Source organism: Rattus rattus, chromosome 15 (assembly GCF_011064425.1).
Source record: "Rattus rattus isolate New Zealand chromosome 15, Rrattus_CSIRO_v1, whole genome shotgun sequence".
Lineage (NCBI taxonomy): Eukaryota > Metazoa > Chordata > Mammalia > Rodentia > Muridae > Rattus > Rattus rattus.
This window is the reverse complement of record NC_046168.1, coordinates 49,328,178-49,340,305: the sequence shown is the minus strand read 5'-3', so window position 1 is coordinate 49,340,305 and position 12,128 is coordinate 49,328,178. Positions and strand designations below refer to the sequence as shown.

Genomic DNA, 12,128 nt, shown 5'->3' with positions numbered 1-12,128 from the left:
GCCTCCCTCTCTCCTCTTGGTATTTCTGTTTTTCCTTCTGTAGTTTGACCCTGTCAGTTTCCAGCCTTGTGCCGTGCGTGGGCAGCCAGTGGAGGATTTGCCTTTGTTCCTTGCTGTGGTCATGGACGGGTGAGGCGCTGCTTGGGTGGGTCATGTGGCGGAGCCTGTTGTGTTTGGTGTGCATTGTGCCACTCTTTCCTCCTTTTGTGAGGTTCCACAAACATCTTAGCTGGCCTTATGGAGTCAGCCACATTGTCCTTGACCCCAAGACTGGAGCACCTGCTTGTCCAGGCCTCGTCTTATCTCTTGAATTTTCAGCTTAGAACTCTCTCATGAGCCTTTATAATACAGGGCCAGATCCAGAGTAGAATGACTAAAAACTGCCCCTCAGGAAGAGCTCCGCTGATGTGCATGGCACGATTCGCTCTGTCAGCAAGATCAGTTGCTGAATGTGTTTCTGTCTGTGCTGATGTCTGTCAGGCACTGTTCCTCAACACTGGAGCACTTCAAGCCCAATTCTTGGCTGTTGGGAGTCTTTGGTAAGCCAGGTCCACATATGCGTCAAAGACTCAGTACACAAATGTAGCCGCTTAGGGGCCTTTGTGTGTTCTGTTGTCATGGAGAATACTCAAGAGGCACAGATGTGTCCCCGACCTGGTGGCACTGAAGTGGCACTGAGGTGGCTATGGGCTCCCTGCTTGGGAGCCCACGGTTTTCAAACCCTTTATGTCTCACGCATCATGAGCTGCTCAGTGGACCCGCTCTCTGCTCCTGTGTCTGAGCTGATAATCTGGGGTGTGACAGACCGCCCCCCACACAGAGGTTTCTCCTTTGTCGTCCTGTGGGTGGAGCCAAACCCTTGACATTGAACAATAAACTGTGCAGAAGTGTTTGGTTACACAAAGAAAACGTCATTCACAGTAGATGCCTCAGACTGGGAAATACTGAATAGTCAGGTTCTAGGTTTTCCCCGGGAAGGGAGAGAACTGAAATCAGTACCGTTCTGGTTTCCATGTCTGTTGTGGTAAAAGGCTGGATGGAGGCCACCCTAGAGGAGAAAGCTTTGATGTGGCGTACAGAAGGCCTCTGCGCAGGGCAGGGCGTCATGATTTAAGGACCTTTTCATGGCCCTGTTTCCAAAGCCTGGAGCCATGGGTCTGGTGTTCCTATGGAGAGCTATGGTTTCTGGGTATCCATCTTCCTCCAATGTAGTGTAAGTCTTTACCATGACCTCTAAGACGCCTGGTCCAACTTCTTCATCCGTCCTCCCTCCCTCCCCTCCCTTCCTCCCTCCCTCCCCTCCCTTCCTCCCTCCCTCCTCCCTTCTCCCTTCCTTCTTTCCTTCCTCCCAAAGTCTAATGGCATGTACGTTCTTGATTATGGCCACACCATGTCTGCAGCGTGAGCCACTCTAGCACGGGCTCACAACAGGCAGTGCCAGAGTGAGACTGTGCCCCCTGCCCCCACCTTACCTACGCGTAGCTCTGCCCCCTCCATGCTCCGGCACAGTTGTTGTGAGACTGACCGCCAGCCCCCATCTCCTGGGACAGGAGCGTGCCGTGCCCTCTGCTCCTTCTCTTTTGGGATCACTACCTTCTGTGATAGCTGCTTTCTTGCCCTGCCTTTGAGACAGTTTTTCTGATAAAATTGCCAAGTCAGATCTCTAAAAGCACACAGAGATCATTTTAAAAGAACCAAGTATGTACCTACATCTCCCTTGCTATTCAAGTCTGCACTCTTGGGAAACTACTGGCCATCTCACAAATGACATCTGACATCTCCGTGTGCTCTAAGGGCTAGGGCTGTGAGCTGAAGACCACTGTGGTCTCGTTGGTGGTAAAGAGCCTGTGTTCTCTGGTAAGGACTTGGGCAGTTGCAGGGTGCCCTGGAGATTCAGACCCAGATCTGAACAAACCTAGGACACAGTGCACATTTAAAGAAGACATTGGTAAGCCATGGCCTGCTCACCTGTAGTAATGACAGCAGAGTCTAGTCCTTCACCATGGTGGGAGCAGAGCCCCGTGTGGCCCAACCTGCAGGCTACTCTCAGTGCCAGTGTTCTGAGCCATAGGAGCCCAAGCTGAGGGACAAACCCAGCATCGCTCACCTGTCTGGTGACCATGGGTGACACCACAGAGACACAGAGAGTAAACAGCCTGTGTGCACGTGTGTGCATGTGTGTGCACGTGTGTGCATGTGCACAGACCTTTGAAGGGAACTTACTATCAAGACTTTAGAGTTGAAAATTGGCCTTCGCGATGAGAAGGTGCCAGGTTAAACTGAAGTTGCTTTGTAGCTGCAGTTTCTGAGTCGGCACTGGGGTTCTGGAAACTGTTTCTTCCCTGCCCTGTGTGGTCAGGGTCATGGGGGCTCCCTGCTGACTTCACCACAAATTCTCTATGGTGACCATAACTCACACAGTGCCTTCCTTCGGAGAGCGCTAGAGAATGCACAGGGCCACGTGGTTACAGTTAGACTCCTTCCCTCATTTTTTTTGAGATTATTAGTCGCTTGTGTATACGTGTGGAACTGCACGGGTACGGCAGGAGATCAGAGATGACTTATGGGAATCTGTATCCTCTCTCTAAACCACGAGGGCCTGGAGTTCTCCTTGCTTACTGTGTGGATCTAGGGGCCAGACTCCTATCGTCTGACTTGCAGCAAGGGGCAAGTGCCTTTACCTAGCGAGCCCTCTGGCCAGCCCTCAGTTTCTAAGTGTAACTGGTCACCTGCTCTTTAATCAATAGCACTGGGTAGCTACAAGTAACAAGACAGTATGGCTCCTTTCCCTGACTTTGGGTCATTGATTGAAAACCGACAGCTTGTCTGGTAGAGTATTACCTCTCTGTGTGTGGTTCATTTCTGACAGATCTGTTGAGAGTAAACCCAACCCCAGGACATCCTTGAGGCAGATGCAGGGCCTGGCCCTGACGTGAAGCCGGCAAGCCCTGGAGGGATTGTCTAGCCTCACCACCTCCTGCGACGTGGTTAACATCCCTTTTACATTTTGCATCTTGCAGGGGGCGAACCAGGACACTGCTGCTCTTCTGGAGAGGTGGCACCCATCCTGCTCTCCAACGGAGACCCGAGTCACAGTCTTGGAGATAACCTGGCAGAGGAAGACATCAGCGAGCCCACGGTGGGGATCGACACGCCGTCTGTGTCCGTACTTGAAAACAGCAGCAGAGAGATCGCCAAGGGTCCCGAGCAGCATAGACATTCCCTTGACTTAAAGATGCCGGCATTTCACCCCAGGCAGGAAGCCAGCACGCCTGAGCGGGTGGACGTCCCTTCGAGCATGGAAGTAGCCAGCCTGCAGCACACCTTGGACAGCCAAGCTGGGCATTCGAAAGAGAAGCTGTCCGATTTGCACAAGGAGCACTGTGGGGTAGGGAAGCGGGCATCTGCCCCTGACCTGGTCCCGTTGGACTTGAGCATGAAGTCGATCCGGGAAAACCCCAGCAGTAAGGAAGCCAGCTCCCCGCAGACCGCCCTAGTCATTCACCCGTGTCCTTACTGTAACCACAAGACCTACTACCCCGAGGTCCTGTGGATGCACAAGCGCATCTGGCACAGGATCAGCTGCGGCTCTATAGCCCCTCCTTGGACTCAGCCCAGTGGCCACAAGAGCATCCGCAGCAACATGGCTTTCCTCGCCCGCAGTGGGCGCACAGGGCCCCCGCCTGCTCTCGGGGGCAAGGACTGCCAGCCTCTGCTCCTTGCTCGTTTTACCCGCACCCAGGTGCCAGGTGGGGTACCAGGATCAAAGGGCAGCTCTTCTCCCCTTGGGGTGACCACAAAAGCCGCTAGCATGCCTAAGAACAAGGAGAGCCATTCTGGGGGCGCCTGCGCTCTGTGGGCCCCTGGCCCCGATGGGTATCGGCAGACCAGAGCTGGCCATGGCCAGGATCCACCTAGTGCTACAGTGCAGGGACCCCTGCCCAAGTCCAAACAGGAGGCTAGCTCCAGGCTGGCACCTTCCCCAGGCAGTGGGGGCCTCAGCAAAAGTGCCACCCCTACACCCTCAGTTATAACCCGTGTTGGTGCCCAGCCCTCAGCCAACAGCAAGCCAGTGGAGAAACTCGGAGTCCCGGCAGTGGGGACTGGCTTTGCCCCTCCGAATAAGCACAGTGCCCCAGACTCTCTGAAAGCCAAATTCAGTCCTCAGCCTCAGGGTCAGCCTCCCTCGAAAGGTGAAGGAGGCTCTCCTCTACCTCCCCGAGAAGCCCCTGTGAAGGCGGCCCAGGAGCTGCGAACACTAGCCACGTGTGCAGCGGGGCCCCGAGGGGACGCAGCCTTGCAGGCCCCGCCCGGCGCGCCTCCCACCTTACACTCCATCCAGCAGGAGCCGGCAGCCGAGGGCCAGGAGAAGCGCTTGGACATCCTCAATATCTTTAAGTACATTCCAAAGGACTTCGCCACACTCTACCAGGGCTGGGGTGTCAGCAGCCCTGGGCCTGAGCACAGAGGTAAGAAAAGTGGTCTCCCTCCTTCCTGGCTGCTCTGAAGGGCATGTCTGCCTTCCCTATTGCCCGAGCCTTCAGGGCAGACACCAGCAAGTCTCTGCCTCTTCTTGAACTGGCTACCCTAGACCTCAACACCTCTCCCTCTCTGGACACTGTGTGTCTGGGTCAGCAGTCCGCAGTCTCTGCCTGCTCCCCTTCTTGTGTATGGTAGATTAGAGACCCACCTGTCTGCTCTGTTCTGTAACTTGACCGACCACACATGTCACCTTACAAACATTGGCGCACACACTCCCTGTGCTTGTCCATAGCACGTCTTCCATTTGTGTATTAATAACACAAAAGGCGCACAAGCAGTACCCTGCAGGCAGGAGGTGGATGTGTGCATAAAGAGTGGAGGCTGAGCTGTCCTCTGTCCCGTAACAATACTTACTGGTGTCCCCATCCCCTTCTCTGTACTCTTCACGGCTAACAGCAGTGCTGGTCAAGTCTCTTGGGCCCAGCTGTGTTTGGGATAGTTACTGTACATAGTGTTCTAAGAATGCGGCCCAAATCTAAAGACCACATTGATTTACGTCTCACACGAACCCTTCACACGCAGTCTGGAGGAGGTGGCGTTAGTAGGTCTGTCACGTGCTGGTGAGAGGCGTGAGGTCCTAAGGTTTGGAGCATTTGACATGGATGCTTGGAGCCGTTCCCCTGTAGGTTTCCCCTGCCAGGCGGACATGTCTTGGATACAGTAATCCTCTACCATGGTCCTGTTCTCGAATGTAAATTAAAGGCAGCTCTCACTTGACATGTGTAACATGGGGAAGTCTAGAGCCAGCCGGTTAAGATAAATCAGAGGAGAGACAGGAGATCGAAAATCCGAGGTCAGCCTCTGCTGTAAGCAGGACCTGACATCACACCACTCTCTGCCTGTTCCTGTGGTCCTAACCCTTCCATGAGTAGTGTCTTGGTCACAGAGTGATGGCCTCGTTACTGTGTGAAGCAGCTGTCTGTAATCCAGCTCCTCAGATGCAGGGCGTCGGTAGGACTGTTAGAGAGACGCAGGGCTGCAGGGCTCTGTCTGTGGAGGTGGGCGAGCTGCTGGTTCTTACTTGATTGGGGGTGTGCCTGTGGCTGGGGAGTTCCCTTTTCCTTTCTCAGTTTTGGCTGTGTGAGTGGTTCTTAGGCCCCTTACAGCCCTGTGCTGTGAGATCTGTTGTGTGCAGATTGTCTCTGTTGTGTCAAGTGGCAGTGTGGCAGGCTGTGGGCGGGCAGCATTCTCTGTTCTTCAGGAGAACGTCCTCTTGGAGCCCACTGCAGGAAAGCCACCCATGAGGCTGGCTAGTCCTTGGCAGCCCTTCTCTGTTGTCCCGGCCTCTTGCAGCTGACTTTGGATGTTCACACCATGTTCTAGTGACTGACCAGATGGTAATTGAACTGCTGGTGGCCTCAGCAGTGTGCATGGCTCTTGACCTGCCCGCGTATACCTGGGTGAGCTAGGCAGGGATGCTGTAAAATTCTGACTTACTCAGAAGCATCTTCGTTTGAATGGAAGGCTATCTCGGGAGTAAACAGCTTCAGCTTGCTTTCCCAGAACCTTCGCTCGTGACGGCAGGTGCTGCACAGTAGAGAGCGGCTTGTTCTGAAAGCCCCACCCAGCCCTCTGGCCCGTGCTGCCCTGTGTGTCTGGGCAGTAGCTGCTGACTTGGGACGGTCTGGATGCTGCTTTCGTAGGGTGGGCTGTGAGCTGCAGTCTCCAGCAGAGCACAGAAGAGCAACTGTGGTTGCCTCAGGGGCGTCGTCTCAGCTTGTCAGAACAAACCCCACTGCATCCACTGCCTCTCTACAGAGTGACCAGAGTCTGGCTGTGACAGAAGTGCTTTGTTAATTCAGGAGAAATAAGAGGTCACCGTGTCCCCACTCCGACCTGCTTGTATTACATGGTAATACGGATTTCAGACAGCGAGATGAGAATTCTAGGTTAGGACTTCCTACTGGAACTTAAACAATCACATATACTAAGGGTAAGACGGCCACAGGGGTCTCCTTATTTGCAGTAACCTTCTGGCCTTTGTTCCTCCTTATACATCACACGTCACAAGTTGATGAGAGACACGGCCCGACTGCATGTGTCCCTCTGCATGGCCAGGCCTATTTTCTCACTATGGACACTGCTGTCGCCTACAGCCTGTGGTTCTAGGGAAGCATGTTGCAGCTCTTTGCTCCCAAGGCAGACTTCCTTTCCAGTGGAAGAGAACCCAGACGTGTGCAGCAGCTGGGCGTGGTACCGTTGGCTATAATGAGCGAGCGTCCTTTCTTAAACTAGTGAAGTGAATGTGCTGTAGGGGTGTGGGACGTGTGTGTGTGAGTGTGAGTGTGTGTGTGTTAGTGTAGGGGGGCTGCGTGTGTGTGTGTGTTAGTGTAGGGGGGTTGCGTGTGTGTGTGTGGAGTTGTGTGCATTAGTGTGTATGAGGTTGTATGTGTTAGTGTGAGGCTGTATATGTATGTTAGTGTGGGACTGCATGTGATTGTTAGTGTGAAGCTGTGTGTGTGTTAATGTGAGGCTGTGTGTGTGTTAAGGTGAGGCTGCATGTGTGTGTGTGTGTGTGTGTGTGTGTGTGTGTGTGTGTGTGTCAGTGTGGGGCTGTGTGTGCTCGCTCACTGAGTGCATACCAGAGCTTGGGTCGGGCGTGGACAGCAGTGGGAAGAGGGATAGTGACTGAGGTGGGCTGCGGGAAGCCAGCTGATGGCACTGTCGGTGTCATCACTTGGTGTGTGGTTGGATGAAGTGTTTTGATGCCATCAAATATACCCAGGCACATTCTAGAAGAATGGCAGCAGAAGGTTCTTAGGCATCCAGCTTGGTCGGACAGGAAGGGGACAAGATCACTTTCCAGATTGAGAGGCCCTAGAGAGGAACAAGGTGACCCATAGGCTCCCTGTGCACCAGCTCCTTGGCTGAAGGGATGTGGGATACCAGCTGGATCCAGGGGAGCTGAAGGGATCCCCATTTTCCCCAGTGCCTGGCTTTGTGGGGTGTGGCCCACACGTCGTCCCTTCTGCAGTTGGCCTTGCTGCCCTGCCCATTGCTTTCTGTAGTTTTCTGGGTGCAGTCTGACCTTAGTTTTGCTTTTCTTTCCTGTGTTTGTAGGGTCACATGTAGAAAGTTATTGTTCCAATCAAGAGTTAGAAAAGGACAGGGGACATGCAGCTCACTCAGGATCTGTGACCTTTCCCACGGGTCATCCTCACCTTCTACCATGAGCGTTGATCTGTTAGGATCAGTCAGTGGCTTCTCATTAGTGTTTCTGTGCGTTCCCGAGTAGGTCGGCAGGGAATACAGAGCCTGAGTCTGCAGGTCTCACTGCACAGTAAGGAATGGATGTGGCTCCTACCTGTTGAGCTTGGGACCTAGAGGACGGTCCTGGGGTGTCCCTTCTGTTTGCCTTGGAGCGTTACCTGTCAGATGGTAGCATGTCAGCAGACAGGTAAAGGAGAACATGTAAAAGAATTGTGGCCACAAAGAGAGAAAGACACCTTTCTAGCTCAGGTTTCCTGCTCGTACCCCATCGCACTCCTGGGTGCACACTGGAGCAGGGCTCCTTGCAGCAGGCATTACAGGAAGTGGGAGGGAGCCAAGGGAAGCCAAAGTCCTCTGCAGCCCTTTCCTGGCGAAGCCGCACGATGCCCCTGGCTCTGAGGGAAGCCCAGGATTCAGGCCAGGGCAGAAAGGTGTCTGTTGCTCTGTCCTGCCTTGCTGATGGATGGACAGCCTATGTTGGGGGCTATCGCCTGCTGTTTGCTGTCAGCCCAGGACTGTGTGTCTTTTGTGCTAGAGGCAGGTAGATAGGAGGCCACAGTGGGGCGGCTGCTGTTCGCACTGCCCAGATTCTGTCTGTTGGGAGTGCAGTTGTGGGCACAGTGGGCTCTGGTCCTAGTCACTTCCTGCTATCTCAAGACCGTCTCTGTGACACTGATGTCATTCTCATTTGTTTGCTCTACTGCTTGACAGAGCCAGGTGACATCTGGGTGATACACACAGTCCAGCAGTGACAACAGGCCCTGTCTTGTCTCTGGGGGCATTTAAGTCTCTGTAATTTATGTATCCTTGCAGTTTTGTGTACCTGGCCTGTCAGCTGAGCCAAGACAAGGCTGACAGTTGTCACAGGGCCAGTGGTGGCTTCTCACATTGACATGTCGGACAGACTAATGATGTCCTCCTCTCTCCCTCCCCTTCCCTTCTTCTTCATGTTGTACCACATCACTGACAGGGACATCACTAACAGGGACACCGCGGACACAGGCCCACCAGGGAGACTTTGTCTGTGTGGAGTGCGGCAAGAGTTTCCACCAGCCCAGCCAACTCAGGGCCCACCTTCGGGCACACACAGGTATCGCAGCTTGTGCTATGTGACTGGCCAGTGCCAAGTGTGTGTGTATGTGTGTGGGTGGCTGGGGGTATTTTCTAGTCTCATTTTGGTGTTGTCGTGACAAATGCTGTGATCAAAACAACTCGGAGAGGTGATGGTTCATGTGGCATATACTTCCAGGCACGGTCCACGAAGGTAGTCAGTCAGGGCAAGAACTCCAGGGCAGACACGGTGCAGGGATGCCCCTTGCTGGGCTGCAGACACGGTGCAGGGATGCCCCTTGCTGGGCTGCAGACACGGTGCAGGGATGCCCCTTGCTGGGCTGCAGACACGGTGTAGGGACACCGGCTGGCTCTCGGGTTCAGTGAGTCACAGGCTTTGTCTCGGTTAGCTCTTCTTAGATAGCCCAAGAGCAACTGTCTATGGCTGGGTCTGCCCACAGTGGACAGACATGCCCTGGCCTGCCTGACCCAAGCATTTCGTCCGTGAATCTCTCTTCCAGGTGACTAACCAGCACAGAGCCCTTTCTGTAGTCATGGCTGTCACTGTGGGCACATTTAAGTGTCCGCTTCGCCGGAGCTCTACCTGTCATCTGCCTCCCTCTCAGTGACCCTCACTCTCCTGTTCAGTACCTGGCAAGGCTTTTTGGTTTAGTGTGAGGAGAGCCCGTTGCGTGTGCTCCTCTCAACGGCCGTGCTGATGGACGTGACGATGAGTTGCAGCTGCCACCATCCTCTGTGGCACCAGACGTTCTTCTAGCTCACACCCTGGTGACCCCCATCCTGACGGGTCGAGCTGGCCCACGGATATGTATGTGGAGATGCCTTCTTTGACCAGGGGTGTCCTGAAATACCTCCAGGCCTCTGTATATAACTCTGGCCTGAGACCGCACGGGATACCTGTGTGTCACGACAGAGCATAGCAGGATGGGTACACTGTCTAGCAGTGTGACACACATCCACAGGAGTCAGCCTGATGCCCGGTGACACAGGCTGAGTGACCAGCAGAGCAGAAACAGGTCCCTTTACCCCCACACTGAGAATTGTGCTGTTAGTGATTGCATTCACGGTGTAGCATGTGTATTAGGAAGGCTAGTGGACCGGGCGTCCATGATTGAGGGGTCTCACTGTAAGTGCTATGACAACTGCAGTTTCCAGGAGCAGGCTGTGTGCTGTGTGCTTCTGCACTGTAAGTGCTAGGACAACTGCAGTTTCCAGGGGCAGGCTGGGCGCTGTGTGCTTCTGCACTAAGTGCTATGACAACTGCAGTTTCCAGGAGCAGGCTGGGTGCTGTGTGCTTCTGCACTGTAAGTGCTGTGACAACTGCAGTTTCCAGGGGCAGGCTGGGCGCTGTGTGCTTCTGCACTGTAAGTGCTGTGACAACTGCAGTTTCCAGGAGCAGGCTGGGTGCTGTGTGCTTCTGCACTGTAAGTGCTGTGACAACTGCAGTTTCCAGGGGCAGGCTGGGTGCTGTGTGCTTCGCACTAAGTGCTAGGACAACTGCAGTTTCCAGGGGCAGGCTGGGTGCTGTGTGCTTCTGCACTGTAAGTGCTAGGACAACTGCAGTTTCCAGGGGCAGGCTGGGTGCTGTGTGCTTCTGCACTGTAAGTGCTAGGACAACTGCAGTTTCCAGGGGCAGGCTGGGTGCTGTGTGCTTCTGCACTGTAAGTGCTGTGACCACTGCAGTTTCCAGGAGCAGGCTGGGTGCTGTGTGCTTCTGCACTGTAAGTGCTAGGACAACTGCAGTTTCCAGGGGCAGGCTGGGCGCTGTGTGCTTCTGCACTGTAAGTGCTGTGACAACTGCAGTTTCCAGGGGCAGGCTGGGCGCTGTGTGCTTCTGCACTGTAAGTGCTGTGACAACTGCAGTTTCCAGGAGCAGGCTGGGCGCTGTGTGCTTCTGCACTGTAAGTGCTGTGACAACTGCAGTTTCCAGGGGCAGGCTGGGCGCTGTGTGCTTCTGCACTGTAAGTGCTGTGACAACTGCAGTTTCCAGGAGCAGGCTGGGCGCTGTGTGCTTCTGCAGAGTCCTTTGCCCCTAGCGGCCCCCTGGACTGACGCTCAGGGATCTCCTCAGCCTTCTGCTAACAGACCCTTTCTTCCCACAGTGGTGTTTGAGTGTGACGGTCCACGGGGTTTTGAAGTTCACACAGCCTCCACGGATGCCCCTAAACAAGTATGTCCTATGCTGCATGTCTGGTTGTCAGTGCGGTGTCTGCAAACACTTGGGGCACAGGGTCCCCAAAGCACCCATGTATCATGTGGCCGTGGACTAATTCCATGTCAACCAGGGCTGACGGTGGGTGACCACTTAGCTACCAGCTGCTGCAGACCTGCCGTGATGACTGGGGTGGGGGCTGACAGTGACTGTTAGTGATGAGTACATTGCAAGCATTTAGTTACTTTCCAGGCGTCTGGGTCTAAGTTGGCCCGTGAATAAACCCCGTCCTCCCTCCTCTAAGAGCACGACTCTTGGATTCGTTTGTAGGAGATTCCTCTCAAAGACGCTGATCTGATGTTTCACACTGTCTGACCTGGGAAACAGGCTCTTGAGCATCAAGGAGTCACCCTAACCCTCTCCTGCCAGAGCATGGCTATGGCCTTAGGACACTTGATGTGCAGGGGCCGTAGCAAAGCCTGTGCTGTGCTTGGTTCATAGGATGGCTCTGGGGACAGTACAAGTGTTTCTTTTCTGTTACCCTAGGCTGACAGTGCTATCTGTGACCTTCTGCCCAGGCGACTTCACCCCTCCCATTGTCTTCATCCTTCACACCACGGGGTGGGGTTATCAGCTACTCAGGAAACTCCTCAGCTGCACGACTTTCCCCACTGCCCAAGCCCTAGTCAGATTCAGGTCTGTGTGCCTGGCCCCACGGTGTGCCATGTCCTCTAATGAAAGCGAGGATTAGGCCTGTGGTGACTCAGTGAGGAACTTTTGAGATTTATTTTAGCTTATTTCAGTAACACCTGTGGTCCAAACGTATAGAGCAGTCAGTCCCTTTGTGGCATTGATAGAGTTGTAAAGGGAATAGAATCTCTCCTGGGCACTGAAGAGCAAGGTGGCCCAGCACAGGGCCTGCCTTGGCATCCGGTTGGTGCTGTCTTAACAGACCTAAGGTCATGTGCTACAGAAGGGTCCACTGAGAGGTATGCCGGATGCAGTGACAGGAGGTCATGTGACTACAGGGCTGCTTTTTTGGGGTATCACAGCTAGAGTGACTCCTAGGCTCTCCTGCTTACAGGCGGCCTCCAGGGCCACCAAAGGCCCACATTTATTTGCCAGATACCCCAGCCAGGGACAGTTGTCTCCG

General features: G+C 54.2%; 1 protein-coding gene across 1 annotated transcript in view; it reads left to right on the top strand.

Annotated features, from left to right (window-relative positions):
• Positions 1-12,128, top strand: part of Znf516 (zinc finger protein 516) — a 41,700-nt gene that overhangs the window by 24,891 nt on the left and 4,681 nt on the right. Inside the window, exons 2-3 of the mRNA XM_032885495.1 lie at positions 3,021-4,469; positions 8,738-8,842. Of these exons, the coding sequence (XP_032741386.1) occupies positions 3,021-4,469; positions 8,738-8,842 (1,554 nt within the window). The remainder of the gene's footprint in view (positions 1-3,020; positions 4,470-8,737; positions 8,843-12,128) is intronic.